A 26,664-nucleotide genomic window follows, 5' to 3' on the forward strand; every position below is an offset into this window, starting at 1 on the left:
CTTTCAGGCAAGTTTGCTAAAGAAACTGTATCTAGAAAATGTTATAAACAATTGCAGCGAGTAGCCTATAGAGCAGCTCATTTGCTGTGACAAATTGCACAGAGCATGCTGCACACCAATACTCCATATCCTCTTCTGGGTCACTGAATTGATTCTGGTTCAAATTCCTGACAAACCAGTTCATATGTAAAGACATTCAAGGACTAACACTATTTTCTTTTGCTAGCTCAGTCTAGCCTCTACTCTAGGAGCTAGGGTGGCCTGCAAGGCAATACACAGCATGGATACAAGCCCACTCAGACATTTCTTGGGTGAATATCCAGCTACTATAACGTTGTGTAAAAGGGAGCTGCTCCATTTTTCTGGCAGCAGCAGCTGCTGTCACTGCATTTTAGCAGGAGATGAAGCTGTTCAAGGATATTTTGTGCTCTGGGAACAGATCAGCTGTCCCAGGTAATTCTGATCCCATAACATCTGCTTCCTGCATCCTAGTCAAGCTGCCAGAGCAGGGCAACAAGCTCTGCCCCAACAGAGCTGGTTTGGACCTTGGCTGCAACCAGCGTGGCAGGCACCATGGAACAGGAAAGCTGCTCGTGGGATTTAGGTGTCACCTGAGCTAAACTGCAGTTAAGGAGGTACTCTCAGAGCCACAGTTTTGGACTTAAATATCTTACTATTCCAGATCTCAGGTTTAAAAGGGTATGTTCAATGGTGTGTTTCTCTCTGTAGTATCATACGCTCTACAAATTTATTGTTCAGCTGAAAAAGAAAATTACTTACTGGTTGTGTGCACCATAGCCTGATCCCTAAGATGGTTCTTCAGGATAGGTAGGTAATATGTGAAATAATTATAATGGAATGATTTTCACTCTGGAGGCAATCCCCTCATTTCACTTCAGCCACCTTTTAAAACCAGCATCTCTTTCATACTGGGGAGGTGATTTGGTGACAGTACCAGCTTAAGCAACAGCTTGAACAAGGTCAGCCCCGACACTTAACAAAAATACTCATGAACAAAGTTTAAAACAGGTGGGGCAACTGGCAGAAAGCACTATTTTCTCTCTGTTCTGATAACAGATGAAGAAACATAGACAGGTAGCTTAAATTAGAGAACAAGATCCATGTGTTTATATTATAATATTCAATGTCAATTGCATCAGAAGAAACAATACAGATGCAGAAGGGTTTCTTTAAAGATAATGCACTTTAATTACATTGGTATACATTTAGTTAACAGCTGTAATCTTTTTCTGCTCTGGGACTCTTGCAGAGTTGCAAGAGTTGCACAACAAGCCAGGTACACCAGATTAGATTCACACTATATTAAGAAAAAGAGAAGTTCTCAAAATAGCAATAGAGTTGTTTAATTTACCTTACACTATACTGTCTATAAGAGTAACACTAGCTCTTATTACTAAGTAAAAATATACATGTGTCTATGTAAAGAGAGATACAGAAATGGATATTCTTTTATTACAGAAAGGTTAAAGATTTTAATCAATCTTTACATATTAAGGAGTGCTTATAATTTCTATTATAATGCCCATCCCAGTCATATTTATAACAAATGGAAGACCATAATTAATCTGCTACCTCTCCAAATAATATTTCAGTGACTTTGGTTTAAGAGCCTTCCAGAGCAATTGTCCCTCATGACTGAATCTGTGTTTTAACAGGAAAAACTTTACTGGAGTAGGCGGAGGGAGGTAACTTCCCCTGAACCTGTAATCCTTACCAGTGACACTGAGCAGCAACATTTTGATGCTGTCTGACACCAGAGGAGAAATCTCTTTCTGATTAAATGGGAAAGTAGCATGTATATGAGGTAACAGCCAGCTTCTGAGTAGGGCAGTAATACCATCTTCTCATTTTGCAGAGTATGTCTGCCTTGCTTCTTTAAAAGAAGACACAAAAAGATGACCTTGGAAAGATTTGCTACATATGGCAAATAGAAACTGTTATTCCCAAGACTCCACAGCTCCTAAGTGTTTCAAAAAACAGGCACAGAAGAATGAAAAAAACAGACAGGTGACAATAATGGAATCAGCAAAATACCTTATTCCTCACTCAAGTATTTTATATTCAAGGCACAAGTTACAATTCATAAATTTCATTAAATCTACCTAATTTATTCCAGAATCCATTGCCTCTTTGTATTCCAAGGGACGAGAAATACACAAGAGATTGTGGACAAAAGTGATATTTCTTGTAGGAATAAAATCCAAACAGAAAAAGAGAGAGACTTAGGCTTAATCTTCATTATTATTTGATAAAAAAGCATTTTCTGAGTAAAGGTACAAGTTATTTATGGTTTTGATCACTCCAGTACACTGTTCCATACCTAAGAGTAGAAAATGTTTCAAATATTTAACAAATCAGGGCTAATTATACAGAATAATTGAATCCTTAATATAAAGCCTGAGAGACTTTATTCTTCTAACATTACTTGCTGCTGATGTGAATACCATGAGAGGAGATAAAGCCACAGACCTGTTAATACAAAGAAGACAGTTAAAAATTACTTTCAGTTTTGAGAAAAACACTAGGCTCTGAATATAAGTTAATTATTAAAGTTCAATTCCCTTTTTTTCCCCAAAAAAAGTTATTTTAATTACTTATTTTTTATGCCAAGTGTCTGCTTAACTTAGGAGAAGAAATGACTTTTTATTTGAAGCATTGCCTACTAGAAATAAGAGTTACTCAAGGGCAGTGTTTTATTGATAAAGCTTTTTTTCTTTATAATCATCATATGTCATAACATTTCACAGGATTCATGAGGTTCATATTTTTTCAAAGGCAGAAACAACTGGAAGTTCTGATCTGAAGCTAATAAAAAACCCTGAAGCATTGTCAAAAGTAGGAGATATTTCTGCATTTTAAACCCTAGAAATAGCAAAAGTCAGGTCTTCATAAAAGTAGGAGAGGTTATTTGTTACCAAAGGAGCCACCATTTTTAAACTGTTATGAGTATTTGCATACATTTACATGCACTGAAAGCACAGCCATTCAGAACAAACAAGGTTCATTATGAAGACAAACATGCTGAGTATGACTGACTGACAATCTACACAATGGCTGCTTTAAACTTTACATTCACCAACCATTTTTCTGAGGAGGAGGAGAACCAGCTAAGGATGCCTTACATCGTTTCAGCCGCTTTTTATTTTTGATAAACCCTGGGGCTGCCTCTGTTAAGGTGAGAGAATACACTAAGCCCATTCAGCCTGCTGAAAACCTCTGCTATGGTCTCTGACTTCTAGCAGGCATGCTTAAATGAATCTCTCTCAAGTAGTGGAATAGGTAGGAAAACTGGTTTATCAAAACACATACACAGTTCCCTTAAACAGTTCAACTTTAAGGCATGTCTGCATGCATTCCTACTGCCTGTGACAATAGCAACACTTCCTTTCAGCCTAATAGGTCCTGAGCCCCATCCTTTGTCTGCTGATTAACTGCTCTATTCATTGACCAGACCACTAATTGCATGCTCCTTATAGTTACCCTACATTACTGTAAGAATTAATGAGACACAATTACAGCTCCCAGAAATCTCGGGCCTAGCCAACTGCAAAGCACTCCAACTGAATAAGAACTCCCCAAGAATAAAGAGAAAAATTCAGCCCATTGTCCACAGGAAGCAGAATGTTTTTTGTTAAAAAATTGTATTTATTTGAAGCTGTTTCATAATTAGGCCCTGGAGAAAAAAAAAAAAAAAAGAAAAAGGAAAAAAAGGGGAGAATAGAGAAAGAACTTGGGAACCAGCATCCACTGAGAAATCACAGCGGATGCAGAGACAAGCACAGGGTTCAGATATGAAGAGAAAAACACATAAGGAAGGAGTGCATAAAAAATTAGTGCTATGAACCCTACAATCATCTATAACCAATCAGCTGTTTTAACAGAGCGTGTCCCACTGTATGAGAATTACCACTAATGCAACCTTATACTTGACAGCTTCAATCTTGAACGATTTAAAATAGGCATATGGCAGCTTCTGCAGTCATGTCTCTGAGACAGAAGAAGAGGAATTTAATTTCCCACTCTCAGAATTTAATATGCATTAGAAGTCAGTGTCATTAGCCATGAAAGTCAAAATGAAGGACAGAAAATGAGTTTTTTGAAAATCACCCATATTGAAAACTGCACTCACATTTAATCTGTGTAATCAACAGCCACAGCTATTCAAAGTCTTAGTGACTACAATCACTACCTATTAGCCTGTAAGTAGTTCAAAAGCTATTATTCTCACTTGAACAATTTCCCAGTACACAAGAGACTGCATTAAGTTAACGAAGTTAATGCACAAAGTCAATATTCTTTGTTATGAAGTCATCTTATTCCATTGGTTCCTCTTCAACTTATTTTCACCATATAAATTCGATTTAAATTACACGTATAGTTTGACAAAGCCACTGATACTTAAAATAGAGCTTGAAATGCAGCACTATACTTTATAGCCCTAGTAACCATTTTCCAGGGTACAATTTATAGCAGCCACTGAGACCCCAAACTAAGCATGTCAGACTGGCACTGCTACATTCCAGAATCAACATCTTTGGACAGAGACAACATTTTTTGTACATCTCTACAGGGATTCTCAATAATTGCACCTAACTGCAGTAATAGTTTAAATTCATGGGAAATGGATGTTCTTCTGATATTATCACTCACTGATATCACAGCAGAACTCTTTCCTGCATGAAGCAGACAGTTACCACCATGTGGTGCTGAATCCCAAGCAGGAAACAAGGCACAAATATGGATCAGAGACCTTTGTGTTCAGTGTATAATAAGTCCAATATCCCTGTCATAGAACAGCAATCATTAACTCAGGGATCTTTTGTTAAATGGCCCCTGTGGCTGGACTGGTAACAGCAGGGATCGAATTTGCAATCCTCAAGACCAGATTCATCTGTCAGGGAGACTGCAGGCCTACAGATTCATGCATTTCCAAAGTGAGTCTCTAGGACTTCACATGAAAATACCAATTTCAATTAACCTTGACTGATTAATCAACCTCAGTGCACGGCCACAGAGCTTACACTTGCAGATCTAACTCTGGCAGTGCTATTCTAAATGGGCTTTCCTCATGTCTTGAAAAAACCTTTGAGGAAAAAAGAAACCTTTGTCTCAAATAAAACATCACCTAGCTTGTTCAAGCTGTTCCTGTTTCAAGCCCAAAAATAGAACAAGTCTGAATTCCTGCAGAGCATGATGTGAAATTATTTCTACTAGTGCAAATAATGTATTCTGGTATCTGGTCCAGCCTTCATTTCAGATGTTATGAAGTAACTTAACCAATACAAAATATCCACACACTGGAGGTTAGCTGCAATTTCTAGTTGAGGTCTCTCTCTCTCCATAAAGAAAAAGGAGATCCTTCCTGCAACAAACATTATGAGCCCACACTTTATGGCATCAATTCTAAGGTAGAAGTTCTAAAGGAAAGATTATTAGAGGCCTACAGGAAGAGTATTTTAAGAGACCAGGGAAGGTTTCAAGTCATAACCTGAGCTCACTCAAACCATTTCTACTCTCCTGTTCCACTGGCAATTTCTCTAGAGCTACGTGTTATTTATGGTAGTGCATATAGCACCAGCAAAGGACAATCCTGATCCACCAAGTGCTCCCACGTGCTTATTTATGCTGGAACTGATTCACCCAAGGAAAATTCCACTTTTGTACTTCTCATCCTTTAGTTTGCATGTTGCACATCATAAGCTTCACTACTAGGGAGCTTCTTTCCCTCCTTTTCATTGTTATATCTACATCCAGTCCCTTTTTTCCTGAAAGTAGTTCAGTTAAGCAGTGGTTTTGTCTGTACCATCTCCAAAGTGTGGCCCCAAAGGTATCCTCAGGATTAGAACCACCAACATGATGCCAGACATGAAAATTCAGGCACTGTCAGGAACTTGCAGCTCTAAGACAAGCCTGTAGGCAGGAGATGAACAGGAGATAGTGACACTACTCTTAGAGTTGCTCTGGAGGTCATTCTTGGGAGCAACATAAGCATAAGCTCAGATGTATCACCTCTGTGTGCAGTGACAAACTGGCTCTTGAGTCCCTACAGGATGAGGCTTACAGCTGATTTACACTAGAAAGGTTATCATAGAAATTACACTAACAAGACTCTTCTTCTCAAGCAATGCACACCTATCCCTCAAGAGAAGTAAAATGTACAGGTAAAGGAATTCCTTATGCAGCTTCTGCACTGGGTTTTTTGCTGGCATAACTATGTCAGCAAAAATTTCATATCCCTCCCTGACAGGCCTCCTTGATAACACTTTCAAGTGCAAACCAGGTGTCAGTATTTCTGTTATGATAGAAAAAGAGTTCTACACTACTCATGAGCTGAATATTTGCCCTTTCATGACCTGGAAAAGTCCTTGCTTCCAAGGAGGTCAAATCCCATGATCATGTTTTCCACCAGCATAATCTCTCATGACCATAGTACTGGTATGGTACTGTATTAACACATATAGAGTAGAAGAAAATATATCAATAGCCAACCATTTATATTCTGCATTTCCATGTAAAAATTATCTATTTACACTGCACTAATGCCACAAAAAATCCCGTGATTGGGAAGCACCAACAGTTCTATTTTTAAAAAATTGCTGTGATTTTTAGATTTAGTCTAAAAATGGTTTGAAATCTACTAATCTCTGGACATTTCAGTTTGTTATATTTGGTACTTAGAAATATTTGGATAATTCTAAGAAGAGATTCTATAGATTGAATTCCCAGATGCATCCCAGATCATGGAAGAAGCTGGCCAAGTACAAATATCTTTCATTTTAATCAACTTTGTTAGGTAGAAAGTTAACAATATTGGTTTAGAAGCAGCTGGATAGCTTTAAAGAAAAGGCAATTAAATGTATAAATCTATCACATGGCAAGAACTCCAAAGCTGAAGAGATGATTGGAAGAAGACATGCTGGCACAGGCAGTGTTGCAGAGGGTCCCTCAAGGATCACCAGGCTGTTCCTAACATAATTTACCATATTCTCTCCATCTCCAGTTCAGTTACTCTCTGATCCTATAAGATTGTTTATGGAATATGTTTAGGCCTTGCACTGATAGAGCAACAAAAGGCCCTCTGAAAGCACCCCTCACACCATGCACAGGCCATGGTGCACCTGGAGTGCTCCTCAGTACAAACTAAGATGTTCTGTGATAAAAGTCAGCATGAATAGACAAAGTGTTTATAACTACTTACACATGCAACACCCACAGCCATTGATCAGCCAAACAGCATGAATCCCTGAGCCACAAGAAAGTCAATCACATTAATTTCTTTAGTTTAGTAATTAATTAATGTTCCTTTATTGGATAAAAAGAAGGAAAATATTTCAGAAACAAAAAGGAATCTGTGATATCTAAGCATAAATCCCTACCCAAACTGCATCCTACTCCTAAACCTAAGATAAAGTTTAGCATGGGAAGAAAGTGTTATGTTAATTTATGCTCTGGTTTACTATTGCTGGTTTTAGAAGAGCAAGCAGCAGAGCAGAGAGTAGATCCTGTGACAAAAGCATTAGACTGGCACAAGGTTCTGCATCCTTTAACTACCTGTGACACACACCCCTACCCTGCCCTTTTTGTCACTCAAATGAAGTAGAATATGCAACTTGAATATCACTTGGTCAAAAAGTAGGTTGGTCAAAATCATCAAATCCCTGTCAGTTTTGAGCCCTAAGGATTCCTTTTATAGCATCTTTACAAGGTGCTCTATAAATACCAGCAGTCCTATGGTTCACACATGCCATGGTAAGAGGGAAGCCAGTCACTGGAAATTAAGTGTGTTTATTATGTACAGAAAGTGTAAGAGTGGAAAGAGCTGAAGAGGAACTGACAGTCCAAAGAAATACAGGATAAGATTAGCAAGAAACATCTCCCAAAACAGAAGCATACTTAAGCATCCAAACTGCCAACTAACAGTAAACAGCCAGTGAGAGAAACATGTATGGAAGAGTGCAGGGATGTGTGGGGAATTAGGAGGCTATATTGCAGCTAAGCTTTATACATGGAGAGTTACAAGGTATTTCTGTTACTGAATCCTAAAAGAACATAAAATCCCACTCAGTTCTACAGATGAGGCACCTTCACCTCTCTGCCAGCTGGGGTTCAGGGACTGCTCCCATGGGATGTGGGGGTCTGTGGCTCTCAGGTGCCTGTATCACTGGCTCAGGCAGCCAGAAGAACCCTGTGAAGAAACTCTTGATGCACCAGGGACTCAGAACAAAACTCTCACTCTACCATAAGTACATTTAATGTCCCACACGTAGGACCATTTCATGAGACTCACTAAAAAGCAGCTGTTTGGGGCAAGGGAACAACAGGCAGTTGCTTATTCTGAACTTATGCACAAGTCCAGAAATTTCCTCTGTAAAGCTGCCAGTGTCACTCCACACACAATTGTCATGTACCATTTGTGTTACTGTAGAACCTGTAGGACTATGGATCAGTCCTACACAGATGAAAAGAAAAAAAGTACATGCTTACACACCTGATGCAAGTCATGCAACCCAAACAGCATCCGTAACATAATTTCAAAAAATTTTATTCCCTTAAAGCTAATTAATATCATCCACAGTAGAATTATCATAAAATCATTCTTCATATTACATTTGAACAGGTTCAGAAAGGAAAAATACGCATTGAACCACAAGGAGAAATACAGATTATTCCAAAACTCCGAGCAGACAGGAGAAAAACCTTCTTTGAAAGCAATGGGGTTTTGTACATAGCTAGATAAAATGTATTCCATGAAAATGAGTTACAAAAACTGAACACATGGGAACCACTCCAGTAACTTCAGTCTTGGAGGGCTTTCTGCTACAAACACAAGAATATGTTTGGATATCATTTCTAACACATACTCCCTGGCAATACTTTACCCTTCCACTCAGAAGCCTTGTATAAAGGTACTTCACTGTTACCACACAAAAAAATCAGAATAACTTCAGAGAGAGCAACAAAGGAAATTTGCATCTGACACTAATATCTTCATAGGATAGAGTATATTTTAATGAAGATATTGTCAGCAATACATGTGTTTATGCTTCTTTTTTCCCTTCACACTTGGATTTTATTTCATTTATGTCACGATCTACCTTGCAAGTTTAAGAAATGCATCATTTATTCATGACCTCTACTTTCTTTCAGAACCTCTCAGTTACACAGAAGACCAGGCTAAAGAAAAATCAAGTGGTTTGTCTGATAACAGTTAGTGTCAAAACAAACTGTGTATGTTGAATTTCTGTTAGCTGAAGTCATAATTTAAAAAAACCCGACCCAAAAACCAGTGCTTGCTTTACCTTTTTCCAGAATAAACTCTCATAATTAAACTTCCTACTTTTCCAAGTAGCTGACTATGTATTCCTGCACAGCAGGAGGTTTTCTCCACAGACATATTGACTTGGACAATAAACAAAGCAAAAATCCCTGACTGGAATTTACAGCTAAATTTAACTATGCATATTGTTAATAAAATTTGCATATATGTCTTTCAACATTAAGAAAAAATAAAAGTGGAAATTCAATGAATTTGGGCACTGCACTGCTTTGCAAGAAAAAAAAAATGAGATTTAAGTTGTAATTTCCATATTTATTGAGGCTGTATGTCAAAAGAAATCTGTGCAAAAAAAATCCTGGCGCTGCCTTGATGAGATTTGAAAGATGACAGCATATTAATAGTAAAGGAGCTTCTCCTTAGCAAAGAGGCTTAAACAGCACCTATAAAACACTGATGAAGGGCCACATAATTTTAGAAAACATTTTCAGCATCTCTTATTTCTCTGTCCTTCAACCACGAAACAAGTAAAAGCAGGCACCACGTTTTGAAGAAATGTCACCCCTCCCTTCCCCTCAGTGTCAACTTTCCCCATGGAACATTAACAGATCAGTCGGCACTGACTTCTTACAATTAAAGGTGCGAAAGGAAACTTTAACTGATACTTTTTCATTGATTTTTTTATCACAACACTGCATCACCACTAGCCCTCCAGAGACATGAACTATCAGTGGCAAATATTCAGCTTCTATTTTTAATTTTTGTGTCTTTTTTCACAGCATCCTGGACATGTGGATGTCGTAGGAATTTAATTTAAAGGAATTAAGGTTTCTAGTTCCTTTAAAACTAAGTTCCTTTACCTGGATCTGCCTAGCCACAAAAAGCAGACAATGAAATGCAATTCTGCCAGCATAAAACCTTTCAGATAAGCAAAAAAACTTTCCCACTAAAGAGAGAAGATCATACTCCTTTGAGGTACTTTTCCAGTACAAAAGCTGGATGTATTCCAGGGATTATGCTGCTGGTTGGGTGGTTTGGGTTTGTTTTGTTGGGTTTTTTGGTTGCTGCTTTTTTTTTTTTTTACTTTTTTTTTAACTGAAACTGTGAATTTTTATCAGTAAAGCTCTCATTCAATTATGAAAAAATGTCCACATTGCCACAGCAATGGTTTTTTGGTTTTTAATACTACTTTATGGTTTTTAATACTTGCACTTGCACTGGGCAGGATTTCAAGGACACCTTTAACCTTTGCTTAAGCCTTCAGAGTTTGGCTGCTCCTCAGCTGGAGGAGTGAGAGGGCACAAGTGAGGAACTTGGTCATCACTTAAGGCATTCCCTACAGTTGCCTGTGCAAATAAGTGGCCCAGCCACTCTTTCCTTAGGTTTCAGGTGAAACAAACAACCATTAGCACCCCGGTGAGATGCACAGACCAGCTCTCACCTCCCAAAGCACTTCTAGCACACACTGCAGGCCTGGCAGGAGATCCCTGTATCCTGCTCATGAATTCTTCCTTCAACCACAACGTTTTTCTTTTCTAACCAACACGCCGAGCTGGGAGAGGAGTGCACTACAAGAAGCACCTCCAGCACTCAGCCTGTGGCTGTAAAAGAGCTTCACATCACCACAAGGTCTCACTGAGGCTCTCTAAAACAGCATGGCACCTTCCAGAGCACCCTCCTGTGAGATACACGAGTTGCAACTTCACTTCAGATTTTTTTTTGCAAAATACTGCATTCGGATATGGTGGGACAGAGAGAGCTGAGGAAGTGCAGGAACAATTTTATTCTGCAAATGTGTAATAAAAACTAGGTAAATAACCTCAGTGACACAGGAAGTCTGTGCATTCTGCATTTCCAGTCAAACCAAAAAACTACAGGAAGGCATGACTTTCAGTGAGGTCACCCATGAGAAGCTGAGAGCTCACTGGGATGTGCTCATGGCATTGAGGTTGGCAGAAGTCAAGGATCACAGTTCTCCAAATACAAATTGCTGAGCAGGAACCCAGGCCAGCAGTTAAACACTGCAGAATCAGGCACTGAAATTAACGAGTTAAAGATTAATTCACTCCCAGACTGTGTGTACATGGTCACCTCATGGGGCCATCACCAGGAAGACAAGAGATCTTCTTAGAAGAACTGGCTCTACCAGAGGCTAATTAACAGATATGCTGACTGTAAATAAAAGCAGGAGGTGGTAAACAGAAAAGAATAGAAAGTTTGATGGGGCTCCCAACAGATGCTGTGTGTCAATAAACGTCAGCTGAAACTTGGATGCTGCTTTTGTGCTCTCTTAAGGAAATCATTATAATCACATTATTCTGTAACACAGTCTAGCCTAATCTCCATGCCTCATACTAGAGAGGATATTTTGATCAGCCAGACATTGGTTAATTACAAAACCAAGCACCTCGAAGCTATTTTGTTTTACATTCAGAATGAAGCAGCTTATGTAAAATTGAAAATTATTACATTCTGATTTACTACCCACAAAACTAACAATACCATAAAGCTAACAACTATTTCTTATACCCCAAACTAAATAAGTGTCTCTTGTAAAAATATTGTTTGCTTCAAAAATGCTAGTTAGATAGCACAAACATGTCTACAAAACAGACAAGAGATTAATATACACAATGACAATTAGGCTTTTTAAGCACAGAAACACTTTTTCAGTTTATCCTCTTAATTTCCTAAATCTGTAGAAGATGTATGCCTTAACTCTGGGTTTTGACATTAGATTCTTTATATATATTTTACCACAGCATTTGCCTTCACTGTCTATTTCACAAATTTTCTGCCAATGAAGGACTCTCCATAAGGAAACCAGTTTTAACAGAACTGAACACTTAAAAGATGGTGATATTCATTGTCCATTCTCTGCTCCACACCCCCAAAAGTTAACTCCCACTAAAAACCAGACTTTTTGTTTTCCTGTCTCCCATTTACCCACCTGATTTGACACACCTTTTCTCAAGCAAACAGACATTTTAAAGTAACCAGCTTCACTGACAGGAGGACAGATTATTTTGCATGACAAAGTTTACAGGATGTAATCTTCTCTTTTCCTTGAAGTTAAAGTAATTACTACCTAGTACTGAAATGAAAGAAATTTAATAGTGTCAGTCCAATTACTTGTGAACACATGTTTATATTGCACCCAATTACTCTCCTCAATTCTTCAGTTTCAAGAGTGGACAGATTTTGCAACTCTATTTGCTTCTCAGTTCTTGACATTATCATAAAAATTCTGATTAAGCCATACAAAATTATGTGAGAGAAGTTGCTCTATTCTGCCATTCTTGACACACTATAGAGACAGGATTACACTATCTTCTTTCACTTCACAGAATTTCTAAATTAATTTTAATAGAATTTACATATTTTTACTGCTTTTTTTTGGAAAGCATAAACATTTTTTTTCTACTTTTTCCAACTCATGAATTCTAATGTACTAAAATTTCTTCCTTATACAAAGATTATTTGAATTAATGCTAATTGATTGTGGAGCACTATGCTTCAGAAAGTATTTAGATTCCACACATAAGCAGCTGGCACCATATGAGCTCACTCTTATGCTTCAATATTGTGCTTTCCTTTCTCTGTTGTCCTTCCTGCCACTCTTTGGGTTGATGAATCTATTTCTCAACAACACTCAAACTCTTTCGTTCTTTTAAATGTTGTCTGGCTATTATATTTTCTTCCAAATATTTATTTTAAATAGTTCTAAAATAATAAAAGGGAGCTTCTAGTACTAACAATGTACTATAATAAAATTGTGCTGACAGAAATCTGAATAAAAAGTGCATGCCACGTCAGGAAATAAAATAAAAGAGACCCTACCTATTTTGGCCAATATAACACCCAGGTAAATTTAAGCACACAGGAGTAAAATTAAATATATCTATTTTCAGGAAATCATAAAAATTCTGAAGAGTTTATTAAAAATATAGAAAAAACCCCTGTTGTTTTACTAAGAGTATGCTCCTTTATAGATTTTACCATTAATACCTGTGAGGACTTAATAGTATTACTTAATATTACTTAGCAGTCATGAACTAAGCTAAACTACCATGAAAACAAAGTTAAGAATATCTGGAAAGATATTTCTCTAAAGCTGTTAAAATACAAAACAAGCAATAAAGAATAAAAATCAAGTTTTGCTCAAGAAATGCCTCATGTTGCCAGTTGGTGGTAGCTTCTGGCTACAAACTGCATTCTGACACTGAACTAATGACAGAACATAACTCATACTGAAACTAATGCAGATCATATTAACGATGTTCCTCCCTGATTTTTAATATTTGCTTTGCTTTCTCTTCTTGTCATAATACAATGTCCAGGGAATTTTGCAGGATTCTCACACTAATGTTCTACCCACCAACTTTGGGTGGGTAGAGCAGAAAACGGTTCACAGTTGTATTTGAGACATAGTTGCTGCAAATTTTTACTTCTACAAAAAGCAACAAAGGAGAAATGGAAGCTGCAAAACCTACTTAAAAAAATAAATAAACAGAATGCTTGAAACTCCAGAATCACAATCTATTCAAACAAAATTCTCTATTCCCATGCTCACATATTTAGTGATTCGCTTGAACTTTTCTTGGTGAAAAAAAAAAATATTTTTTGAAAAATGTTGCTGAATTCCAGATGGCCAAAGCCCATGCTTACTCATTTGTCAGTGTACTTCTCCCCATCCAAGGATAGCTATGACAATTCAGATCAAAGGTCCATTTAGGTCAGTATCCTGCTTCCAAGAGCAGGCATAAGTCAGAGTGAAGAGAAGAGAGCATGAGCAAAGAAATCAAATACCTTTTTCCCAGAATAACTCTCTAGCATTTCAACTATATTCCACTCAAGAATTCCTGAGACTGATGTGATTTATCTATTTATTTTGCCCAATGGACCTTCTCTTTCACTTATCCAATTATCCCTTAAAATTATATAAACTTTTGTATCCACAGTGTGCCAAAGCAAGGCTACCTTGGGCAAAGAACTAGGAGCTGCACTGTAGTGATAACTGTTTTGTGCAGTCAGTACACAGCACTCACATTTTCCTAGTAAAACACAGCCAAAGTAAAATAAATTTTTTTTTAAATAATAAAAAAAATTAAAAAGCAAGATTGATGCACCCCTTGAAAGAAACTGAGTTTGTACATACTCAAGTGAGTTGAGTCCAGTGGGAATTAGCATTCTGAACACAGTAAAATGCTGCAATAGCAAGAGTTATAACAAGGTTGGATATAGCTTGAAAAGCAGGCAGATGTCATGAGTGAAAAAACAGACACCCTAACAAAAGCAGCCAAAGAACTCTGTAAGCCTCCCTCAGTCCAACAACCAAATTCTGATCCAAGGAGGTTAAATATAGGGCTTCTTGAAAATTTTCCACTGTATCTATTTTTGATGGGAAATGAGGCTTTCAGCTAAACACTTTCTGGTTGGATTGTTTGGGGGTTTTTGGCATGTCTAAATATGTGCTTCTGCAAGTATATTTTCCTTACCAAAAATCCAAACTTATCAACAAAAATATTTTGATTGAAAACATAGTATGTTATTAAGAAATGCTAGTGTAGCATTTCATTGTATCTCTAGCTTACCTGCTTTATGTGGCAGACCTCTATCAACCAGACTTACATTTAAATGAGAATTCTGAGGACAGATCACTTTTTGAGGGATTCCCCACTTACAGCACTCCCTTCAAGGAGGAAAGATCATGGCAAAATGTCAAAGGTGGAAGGCAGCCTCAGCCTTGCAGAGCAGGGCCAGCAGGCATCCAGGCTGTAATGTCAGAGGAGGACTACAGTAACATATTCCAAATCCAGAAGTTTTTGTTTCCAGACAAAGTCTTCCAAAGTCCTCTGAATTCTGTCAAAGCATGTTGTGTTTCCTGGAAAATGAAGAGAAAAAAAAACAGAAAAAGCTTTCTATTTTTTTTATCAAAAATTCATGCAGGAAATTTCATGGGTCAAGAAAGGTCTTTCTTTCTCACTAACCTGCAGATTCAAACATACACCTGGACCCACCCACCCACAAATCAGAAAAAAATTAAACAGCAGTAAAATAGTTCAAGTTTTCCATCACAGTTCTATTAGCAGGACTGTTCAAAAGCCAAGGAGCTAAACCCAAACAAAAACAGAGTTGAATGGATGTGATAACTTCATGTATGAGCCCTAACTCATAAAAGACCAACCAGCCTACCTCACAAAAGCAAAGGATGAAGATAAGATTCATACAATGGCTACACTTACAATGTGAAAAATCTATAATACAAAAATATGTACAGCAAAATTAGCAAAGAGGCAAGAAAATAAGATACTCCAGTTATTATTCCCTTTCAGGGTTCTCTTTTCAGTAAAGTAAACCAGAAGGAATAAATCCAATAAGACTAATACAATAAAAAGTATCAGCTATCCCAACATGGCTATTATCATCCCTTTTCTTGGAACCCCACAATCCCCTGGAAGAACTGAAAGCCTTTCATCCAAAACCAGGCCCTGACCAGACCAAGACAGAGAAACTCAATACTACCAGGAAAAATATTACAACTAAATTTCTAGTATTTCTCTCCCCTCATGGCTGCTTCCTGACATACAATTTCATCCCTCGCCCCAGCTGCAAAATAAACGTATAAAGAAAAAAAATAAAAGACAAGAAATCAATCAAGACTGCACCTTTTGTAACACTGTTGTCAACCTACAAAAGACAACTGCAGAAAATGTCATGCCAGTGGGGTACCTCTTTCTTTTCCCTCACCATACACAAAGAGGACTATTCCTGCCATCATTATGCCAACTAAGAATCAAGAAAATTCAAAGAAACTAGCAAAGAAATATCCTTATTTTAGAACTCAGTGAGAAAAATGAAAGGAAGGACATTTTGCTATTACAGTGAATTTCCTTTCAACACCTTGCTTTTCAATCACATCATTCTTTCACTAAAGTAAAAATCGAGAAAGGTTTTTAGCAGTTTCTGCTGAGACCAGGCACCTAAAAGCTCCCTATAAGCAGTTCCAAACACTGCCTAGTGCTGATTCCCTACAAAGTGTTAACATCTTTGACTGTCTAATGTTATAAAGTGAAAAGTACTAACACAATTTGTCATTCTCAAGGCAAATTTATTCATCAAAATTAGTACAAGCCCAAGCTTGTTGTCCTTACTCATATTTGGAATAACCAGCCACTGTTGTCCCAGCCACTGTTGTCCCAGCGAAGAATTAGTCAGGGTCTAACTGTAGAAATAAAAAAATTGTTTAGAAAAAATGAAATACAAAGAATAAATATTCAAAATCAGTGATGAAAGATACATCTGTTATTTCATTTTTATCTCCTGGATAAATTGTGATTTTATCATTCAGTATTTTAAAAATTACTACTGGGTATCCATCAAAAATTGGGATTGGAAACAGTGAAACTTAAAAAATGTCTACTTCAAACATATGCAAAACATTATTCCCTTAACTTATAGTTCCACGGACCTCCAAGGGGCAAAAAGTAGCATCAGAATTGATGACCAACTTCATATTTTTCAAGGATTTAATGACATGTTTCTCTTCAAATCAGTTATAAAAAGTTTTGCTTTCTTATATCTGGGTTTTAGTCTTATCCATGCCTTTCAAAATAAAGTGTCATTTTTTCATCAGCTCACTTCTTCCTCAGAAGCACATCACCTGTTTATTTTGTCATTTAATTTACAGCATGTGAGAGGGTATATGTGCAAGCTAAGGTCTCCATGTACCTTATGCAGAAGGGTTTAGCTCAAAGTGGACTACACTACTTAATCTTGCCTCTGCACCAACCTTCTTCCACCAGGCTGGATGAGCTGGCACACAGCTGCACACAGGCTGGGCAGGATTTCTTGCCAAGAGTGCCACCAGAGCTGTGTGAGTGTGGCAACTGAGCCATCCCAAATCTGATTTACCCTACATGAGAGGCAACCTGCCCTCCCCACCCACTCTGTTCTGGCTCTTCCTTTCACCCTGTCAGTACCAATACTCAGAGTTGGTAAGAGTTAAATGAGCTACTCACCCATCTGCTACCACCCAGACATGGACTAGGTAACAAAGTCAAGGAGGTCAAGTTAATGATAGAGTCCCCTTAATTCCCCCAAAGCTGTGACATCAAAGTCCAGATACCTGCAGGTCATACCATCCTAAGGCCAGGTGGGAGCTGTAATTTGGAAGCTGCCCATCCCAGAGGGCCACATCCCAGACAGGCAAGGCAGGGAGCAATGCAACAGCAGTGGATATTTATCAGAAGCTTTGCAGGGGTTTATACACATGTCGTTAAAACTGAGGTCTCCAAAACTGAAGACTGACCAAATGGACTTCCCAGCCCATGCTGGGAGTAGTGATGGTGAATGTGCCATTCCAGCATATATGAACACTAACTACATTTTGGTGGAGCATGGAGACAGAACCACAAACATGACTGCAGGAGTCACTGGTGTGCCAGAGGCCTGGACATGCTTTCACTTCGAGAAGAGAGTGGTGCATGTTTATACTCTCATATTAACACCCAGGGACCAGACCTCTCCTTGCCAACCTGAATCCACATAACCTTCCTGAGATTCAGAAGTGCATATACATACCAATGTTCTAGCAGCAGCCCAAAAGTAAATTCATGGTTACCTGGGTAATCAGAGGAAGACAACACTACTCACTCTGTCCATTTACCCTCACATACTTTATGGTTAGCAATTCATGGAGTTTGTGTTGCTCTCCAAATAGAGACAATGACAATGGATCAGCAGACAGTTGACATCCAGTGACAATGGATCAACAGACTGTAATTCAGTGCAATTTGTCTTCAAAAGTCACATGATTTATCATGTGTGAAACACCACACCATGAAGTATTACTGTCTGGAGCACAGGTGGATTATAAATGCAGCTTGCTAACTAGTGGTGGGAAAAGAAAAATACAATATTTTGGAAAAACCCCTCAAGAACCCTTATTTTTCTTCACCATCTTTATAATTTTTATTTTCGTGCATTCCTTCCTCCTGCATTGCTTCACTAATGAGAATTGAAGCAATATACAATTACACTGAGAGAGCCAATACTTTGCAGCCCAATCACCAACTGCACAGTGTGGGAGAACAGGAGCTCCTCTTATACTGCCCTCATGCTAAACTGCTGTTCCCACTGAGTCCTTACACTCATTCTGCAGCTCACACTCCTTCTCTAGCAAAGCCCATGCACTCAAAGGTGCATGTTTAAATTTCTTCTTCAGGAAAAAATTTAAACATGGTCAGCAGAAAATCCTCCAAACACATTCAGGGCCAAATTTGCAGCTTCAGTGTCAGAGCAATACTCAGACCACAGCACTGATCATCCTTTGTGATCATCCTTTATGACAAAGCGACAGCAAAGTACTCTTCCAGAAGTTTCTCCTCCTCCTCTGTCACCTGCTCACTGCACTCCAGGAGTAGCTATTGCAGCACATTGTATTCTTGTTTCCTGAAGTCTCTCTTGTATCTCACTGAACAACAGTAGCACCACTATGGTATCAGATCTGACATGCCTGAAGAAATGTAAGCAGAACGCTATTCTTGCCTACAAAAAGTTCTCATGAATCACAATAAAGTACAGGCTGACTCGGAAGGTGTATGAATGCCGCTTATTTATTTATTTATTTATTTATTTATTTTTGTAAAAGGAAAAATATCAAACTGTAAGACAGATATGCACACTGTATTTTACTATCCCTATTTCTCTTCAGGTTTCACAGCACTGGATTTTTGCTCATAATTTGTGCTTTTTGGACTTGCAGAAGTGCAAACCAGGCAATTCCTTCCCATACTTGGATGTGCCATCATTGCTCACTTCTGGACCACATGTGGCATGTGAGAGAAAAGGATAGACTGGAGGAAAAAAACAGTCTTTCTTAATTTTAATTGGAACTTTTTAGGGGAAATCTGAACATTGTTAGATACAACAACTCTACCTCACTGTGTTTATTAATGGCCTGTAAAAATACTCTTTCTTCCAGCTCCTATTTATCCTGTCCTCAAAAAGTTCCAGTTTCCAGTTTCATGGTGTTGTTCAATGTATTGTCCATGCAAAATCCCCCATGTCTTGCAGCTAACCAGCATTTGCTTAGACAGTCTCTGCACAAAGCTCTGTGGCCTGTGATAGGAAGGAGATCAGCCTAGCCAGCCCTTCTGGGTTTAATCCATGAAATTACTGCCTTCAGTCAAGGCTTCATTCTAACAAGATTATTTGAACAATTTCCATGGACCAAGTTCTTCTTTTCAAACGCTTTTATAAAACCACCATTCAGTGACCTATCCAATGCAGACAATGCCTCACTAAAATTTACTGGAGAACATTCAGTGGGAATTAAAAAGCAATTTTTTCAATCTTATGAACTAAACGTCTCTATTTTTACATAAACAAAATAGCATGTTAAATCCAAGATTTCATGTGGCACTTTTACTTCCAGTTAAAAAAAAAAAGGCAAATTTACTTATTTTGAACTAAAATGCCCTGTAGCTACCATCACCTGGTTTGGTGGGATCCATATAATCCCAAATGCAAAGCCTCAGATGCACAGAAAAATTAAGCTTATGTTAGAGGGGCCAGTGCCAAACCTAATTGTTTGACTAAAAGAGGCATGAGTGTCTGTGGCAACAAAGATCTGTAGTGACAAAGACTAGTCAGAAAGTGACTACATTTGACAAGTCAAATCTGTAACTTTGTAAAAAGATATAATATCTGTAACATTCTTGCCAGATTTATATTTCTGCAGGATTTGATGACTGGACATCTGTTTTGAAATCCCAGGGGGAAAAGTGCTCTAAAGTATTCTACATTGCTATAGCAAAGTTCAGCTTTTCAGAAAAAGCAGCTGCTGAATTTTCTGGAATAAACACACAAACCATTTTAAAGACTTGACCCTCGATTCCTTCATCACAGGACATCTAGGGACTTCAGGGGAGTCTCCAAGTATGAGGAACACACAATGGGCTCTGATTCCACAGTGCTGAGCTAACCAGGCTGCTTTTCAGTCACATAAAGCAAAGCAGCCTCCTCGCAGCTGTGCTGTTTTATATACCTGAAAGACAATTTTAAAAATTATCATGGTCTTACTAGGGAATTTGGATATGCAGTCATTACTAAATTACCATAAAGTTCCATATTACCAACTCTGTCATTACTGAACAGCTTCAAGACACACAGTATCTTTGTGCTGCATCTCTTCGCTGTAAGAAGACAAGAGCGTATGAATGACAGCAAAAATGAAGCCAAATGTACTGTTGAGAAACTTAGTATTCTCTTATTTCTAGGAGAGTTACAGTGTAATTCTAAACTGCAGCATTCAGCATGTCTCCTGAGCTTCCTTGCTGAAATATAGCAATGGAAATTTTACAGCATCTGTGTTGCTTTTGGAAGCCATCACCTCACATCTGCTGTCTCTGTAGTGTAAAGTTTAAGTTCAGCATAAAAAGGTACTTTGTAACAGGCAAGAGGAATCCTGACAGAGCGGTAATTTACGGACTCGCCCGGCTCCCCCGACTAGACTCAGTTTTACATTCTGTAGAGATTTTTAAATAAGGTGCGCTTCAAGCAGTCACCACACACACACACACACACACACAAAAAAAGTCACTTCTTAAAATGGAGCATCGCATCCAGGACTGGAGACTTTTTAAACCTCTATCCGTCACTGAGTCCTGTGCCAGACGTTTTCTTCACCGGGCATTGTTCGATCTCGTAAGACTTTTCACAATGGTGTTAACTAAATTGGCGCTAAAATAACCACCTGCTACTTTTGGGGAAGTTCTGATTATGGTGACAAACAGCACCGCGCGTGTAATAGCGGGACCGACCGCACAGTCCGAGCAGGCGGAGGAGCGCGGCCACGGCCTCCGAGAGCTTCCCAGCCCTGTGAGACCTGGGGCGGGCGCGGGGTCGGGAGCGGCGCTCGGTCAATTGCAAATCAATTGTGATTACACAGCGGGCGCGTTTATCGCCCCATCATCGCCCATTTCCTCCTAACGGGGTAATCCTCGCGTTGGTTCACAAGACGACAGCAGCCTGTTGGCTCGGCCAACAACCCGGGGATTGTTCCTTGTTTGGCCTCACGCGTTCCATTTCCTCCTCGGGCGCCCCGCACCGCCCCCCGGGGCGGGCTCGCTCCCCCCCCGGCCCCGCTTCTCTCCGTGTGACTCCCCGGGAATCACACGATTCCCGCCGCCGGCAGACGGGCCCCGCCGCGTTCCCGCGGTTCCAGTCATTAGGGCCGCAGCGGGAGCGCCGCGCGAGCGCCAGGCGCAGCAGCGCCTCAATTAACAAACAAACGCCCCGTCCCGGGAGCGCGACAACCCCCCGGGACGGCCCCGCCGCGCTCGCAGCCCGCGCCCGCCGCCGCCGCTCCCCTTAAGGTGGTCTGGCCACGGCGGGGCCGCCGGAATTCCCGCCTGCACCCTCCCCGTCGCGGGCGGAGAAAATCAGCGACTCCTCTCGCGGCTGCTCCGTGAGTGGAGGGCTGGGGGGGCCTCCAGAGCGCGGGGCGGCGGCGGCCGTGCGGCCATCCAGCCGCAGATGGCTGCTCTGCCGGCCCGGGCGGGACACGCCGCTCTGGGCGCCTGCAGCCGGCTCCTCGGCGAGTCACCGCCGCGGCGCCGGGCTGGCGCGGGCACTCGGGAGCCGCGGCCGTGCCAGGACCGGCTCCCGGAGCTGCCCCTGGACTGCGGGTCAGTGGCCGGCGGCGGCCGCGGTGCGGACCCATGTCCCGTGGGCAGTGTACGCCCAGCGCCGGCCGCGGAGCTACGCCCGTGTCCTTGGCCGGCTGGAAACCGAGTGTTCACCTGCCGGGGCGCGGGGCTGCTCCCCGCCGACCCACCGGGAGCTCCCGGCGCCGGCCGGGGTGCACACACGGCACCGCCTGAGTGCGCCCCGGCCAGCGCCGTAACCCGCGGCTGTCCTCGCCTCGGGGGTCCCCGTGTCACCCGTCACACGCCGCGGCCCCGACCCCGGGCACAGCCTCAGTGCTGCGCTTGCTCCGCGCGTTGTTCGGAGCTCCGCGCTGGGGTCGGGGGCGCGGGCAGCCGGGGCAGCGGGGCCGGGTGTCGGCTGCGGTGCTGCCGGGACCCCCCCGTAACCAACACGTGCAAGGGGATGGGGCAGCGCGCACGCCGGCACGGGCCCGAATCCCGCGGGTAGCAACGAGGTGGTAGGAAACCCCTTCCGAGACAGCCCCGAGCGCTACTTAAACTGGGGCTGCGGTGACTGTGACTTGCTCGGGTTCCCTTGCAGAGGGACGGAGATCCCCTGCGCAGCCCGGGCCGATGCGTGGCTGCCGCAGCCCGCGCACCGCGGTGCAGAGCCGGGCGTCTCCGCACGGGCAGGGGCCGAGCAAACACCGCCACGTCCCCGCAACCACTGCGACCCAGCACGGCCACCACAGTCCGGCATAGGCGCCACCTTAAGGAACCCCGGGGCCCGCCCCCCGCGCCCCGCCCGGGCGAGGTTGATAGGCGGACGAGGCGGAGGGGGCGGGGTCTGGCGGCGCTCGCTATAAATATTCATGAGAGCGCGGCGGCCGGAGCGCCGCTGCCGAGGCCGGAGAGCGAGAAGTTAGCGGAGGCGCTGCCGCGCTCGACCCGCGGCTCAGGTGGCGCGATCGCGGCCGGGGCGCCCGGCAGCCGGAGAGGGACCCAGCGCAGGGCGAGGACCGGCCGGCTGGCGGTCACCCGCGGAGCCGTGCGCTCGGGCGGGCGGCAGAAGGAGCAGCTCCGGCCGCCCCAGCTCCGGCCCTGCCGCTGCCCGCCCGCTCGGGGCGGTGGGAGCCCGGCACCGCCTGGTTCCCGGGACGCCTCAGCCTTCTTCACCGCGCCGCCCGGGGGCTGACGGCGAAACTTCTCCGCCTCCGCCGCCCCGTGCCCGGCCGGCGCTGGAGCAGCGGCGAGAGGAGCTGCGTCTCCCCCTGCGAAACCGACCCCGCGGGGAGCGATGCGACGGCGGCTGAGGGGCCTCCCGTGAGCAGACCCCCACCCTCCGGAGCCGAGTGGGGGCTCCCCCTCACCGGGTGCCCGCGGACGACGGAGTCCGGCGGGAGCTGAAAGACCTCTCACCTGTGACCGGCACGGAGGGGGCCGCCCTCCGCCCCCCCGGGGGTAGCCGGGGCGGGGGGGTGCTGTGGCGCCGCGCTCCCCGCGGCTGCTGAGCGGGACGGGAGAGGAGCCGGGGCCGCCGCCCGCGCGCCGCCGAGCATGGAGTGGAGTTACCTGTTGGAAATCACCTCGCTGCTCGCCGCCCTGTCCCTGCTGCAGCGCGCCGGCTGCGCCGCCGCCTCGGCCGCAGCCGCCGCGTCCTCCTCCTCCTCCTCTTCGGCAAAGGAGCTGTCGTGCCAGGAGATCACCGTGCCCCTCTGCAAGGGCATCGGCTACAACTACACCTACATGCCCAACCAGTTCAACCACGACACGCAGGACGAGGCCGGGCTGGAGGTGCACCAGTTCTGGCCGCTGGTGGAGATCCAGTGCTCCAGCGACCTGCGCTTCTTCCTCTGCAGCATGTACACCCCCATCTGCCTGGAGGACTACAAGAAGCCGCTGCCGCCCTGCCGCAGCGTCTGCGAGCGGGCCAAGGCCGGCTGCGCCCCGCTCATGCGCCAGTACGGCTTCGCCTGGCCCGACAGGATGCGCTGCGACCGCCTCCCCGAGCAGGGCAGCCCGGACACGCTCTGTATGGACTACAACCGCACGGACCTCACCACGGCCGCGCCGCCGCCCGCCAAGCCCCCGCTCCGCGGCTCCAAGCCCGGCACCCCCGCTAAGGCGCCCCCCGCCGCCGCCGCCCCGCCGGCCGAGGCTCCGCGCAAGCCGCGGCCGCCGCCGCCCTGCGAGCCGGGCTGCCAGTGCCGGGCGCCCATGGTGTCGGTGTCCAGCGAGCGGCACCCGCTCTACAACCGCGTCAAGACGGGGCAGATCGCCAACTGCGCCCTGCCCTGCCACAACCCCTACTTCAGCCCCGACGAGCGCGCCTTCACCGCCTTCTGGATCGGGCTCTGGTCCGTGCTCTGCTTCCTCTCCACCTTCGCCACCGTCTCCACCTTCCTCATCGACATGGAGCGCTTCAAGTACCCCGAGCGCCCCATCATCTTCCTGGCCGCCTGCTACCTCTTCGTGTCCCTCGGCTACCTGGTGCGGCTGGTGGCGGGGCACGAGAAGGTGGCGTGCAGCGGCGGGGCGGGCGCGGGCGGCGCGGGGGCCGGGGCGGCGGGGGCCGGCGGCGGCGCGGCTGCGGGGGCGGCGGCGGCGGGGGGGCGCGGCGCGGCGGGCGGCGCGGCCGAGCTGCAGCCGGAGCTGGCGGTGGCCGAGCACGTGCGGTACGAGAGCACCGGCCCGGCGCTGTGCACCGTGGTCTTCCTGCTCGTCTACTTCTTCGGCATGGCCAGCTCCATCTGGTGGGTCATCCTCTCCCTCACCTGGTTCCTGGCGGCAGGCATGAAGTGGGGCAACGAGGCCATCGCCGGCTACGCACAGTATTTCCACCTGGCCGCCTGGCTGCTCCCCAGCGTCAAGTCCATCGCTGTGCTGGCACTCAGTTCTGTGGACGGGGACCCCGTGGCCGGCATCTGCTACGTGGGCAACCAGAGCCTGGAGAACTTACGGGGCTTTGTGCTGGCACCTCTGCTCATTTACTTGGCCATCGGCTCCATGTTCCTGCTCGCCGGCTTCGTCTCACTCTTCCGTATCCGCAGCGTCATCAAGCAGCAGGGTGGCCCCACCAAGACCCACAAGCTGGAGAAGCTGATGATACGCCTGGGACTCTTCACTGTGCTCTACACCGTGCCGGCTGCCAGCGTGGTCGCCTGCCTCTTCTACGAGCAGCACAACCGGCCCCGCTGGGAGGCCACGCACAACTGCCCCTGCCTGCGTGACCAGCAGCCCGACCAGGCCCGCCGCCCCGACTATGCCGTCTTCATGCTCAAGTACTTCATGTGCCTGGTGGTGGGCATCACTTCTGGTGTCTGGGTCTGGTCTGGCAAGACCCTCGAATCCTGGAGGGCCCTCTGCACTCGCTGCTGCTGGGCCAGCAAAGGTGCTGCCGTGGCGGGGAGCACAGGGGCAGGAGCAGGTGGACAGGCAGTGATCACCACGGCAGGAGGACTCGGGGCCGGAGGTGGTGGCTCACTCTACAGCGATGTCAGCACCGGCCTGACGTGGAGATCAGGCACGGCCAGCTCGGTCTCCTATCCCAAGCAGATGCCCCTGTCTCAAGTGTGAGGAGGGGGAAAGAGGCCAAAGGTTAGGGAATGAGGGACACTGGCCTGCCTAAAATGCCTCCTCACTGTTTGGTGCCATTAATGAACCCCTAATGGTCCTTATTAGCCACAGCTTGTATAGAACAATGCAGCTGGCAGAGGCCCCAGGCTCCAACCCCCTCCTCCTTCCCCTCCATTCATATGCAGGGAGCATGTACTTCAAGGAGCCAGCTTATTATTTTGCTGGCAGAGGAGGGTAGAGGCTCACCCGTGTCTTGCAGAGGGCAAGGCAGAGCAGCTTCTGAATCACTCTGGACTAACAGCAGCTCTTTACTCATGGGAGAGAGGGTCTTCCTCCCCCCGTCCTGAGGTGGGAGTCTGCTGGGGACTGCAGGTTTTTGGGATGTGGATGACCAGGCAAATGCCTTACAATATTGACTGAATCAAAAATGTCTTAATTATACACCCCAGCTAAATACGGGTTTCCTACATTAAAGGATGTATTTATATAATTATTTGTTACCTTGTACAGATGTGTAAAATATGTATATATCCAAAGCTATACAGTCTGTAAATTTTTTTGTAAAAATTTAGAGGCTACCCCTGTAAGAGCAAATATGAGTATTCTATTTTGTCAATAAAATGACTTTTGATAAATGACTTTTCCAAGCTTTTCCTCTCCTCCTGCCCTGGTTATTCCAGCTGCTGTATCTTTAGGTAGTTCCATAAACTGTGAACTACATTCATGCTCCAGTCATTACCTGTTAAAGAAGTCAGCTATGCAGACACAAGAAAACAAGTCATTCAACAAGTTGTTCTGAAAAAGTGTTTGCCAAAACTGGGAGGTGCTTTACCATACTTCTTTCCTTTTTTGAAAGATGATGATGTCTTTGAGCCTTTACAAAAGAGTCATCTCCCATGGCATGTTAAGTATCCTTTTAAAACGGGTGTTATTTTAGGAATGTGCACACCCGCCTCTCATATCTGTTGCCTACACTTCTGTAAGCACCTGCCTTTCCTGGGATGCATACTGAAGTGTAAAAGGTTAATGTTTTAAATTCATAGCTCGTGTACTATGGTGGAAAAGTGAGTTGAGATTTGTTAGATCAATCTCTTCTTAACAGATTAAACTAACATCTTAACTTTTGTATATCAAATATGG

General features: G+C 44.0%; 1 protein-coding gene and 1 long non-coding RNA gene across 3 annotated transcripts; one reads left to right on the plus strand and one right to left on the minus strand.

The window, feature by feature from the left end:
- Nucleotides 1-1,185: 1,185 nt before the first annotated feature.
- LOC132324097 (uncharacterized) lies at nucleotides 1,186-21,791 on the minus strand. 2 transcript variants are annotated; one of them, XR_009485518.1, is made up of 4 exons: nucleotides 16,450-21,783; nucleotides 14,890-15,179; nucleotides 12,246-12,389; nucleotides 1,186-2,490 (listed from the first exon to the last, which is right to left on the minus strand). It is a non-coding gene; the product is annotated as an uncharacterized LOC132324097 (long non-coding RNA). The 2 variants fall into 2 exon arrangements; XR_009485517.1 differs by having other exon boundaries at nucleotides 12,246-15,179; nucleotides 16,450-21,791.
- Nucleotides 21,792-22,842: 1,051 nt separating this feature from the next.
- Nucleotides 22,843-26,162, plus strand: FZD8 (frizzled class receptor 8). The gene has a single exon (XM_059840107.1). The coding sequence runs from the start codon at nucleotides 23,506-23,508 to the stop codon at nucleotides 25,522-25,524; it is 2,019 nt and encodes a 672-aa protein (XP_059696090.1). The 5' UTR covers nucleotides 22,843-23,505; the 3' UTR covers nucleotides 25,525-26,162.
- Nucleotides 26,163-26,664: the final 502 nt, after the last annotated feature.

The sequence above is a fragment of the Haemorhous mexicanus genome, chromosome 1 (genome assembly GCF_027477595.1).
Source record: "Haemorhous mexicanus isolate bHaeMex1 chromosome 1, bHaeMex1.pri, whole genome shotgun sequence".
Taxonomy (NCBI): domain Eukaryota; kingdom Metazoa; phylum Chordata; class Aves; order Passeriformes; family Fringillidae; genus Haemorhous; species Haemorhous mexicanus.

Bases quoted from the DNA above. Each gene is read 5' to 3' on its own strand.
- FZD8 (XM_059840107.1), top strand. From the start codon at position 23,506: ATGGAGTGGAGTTACCTGTTGGAAATCACCTCGCTGCTCGCCGCCCTG.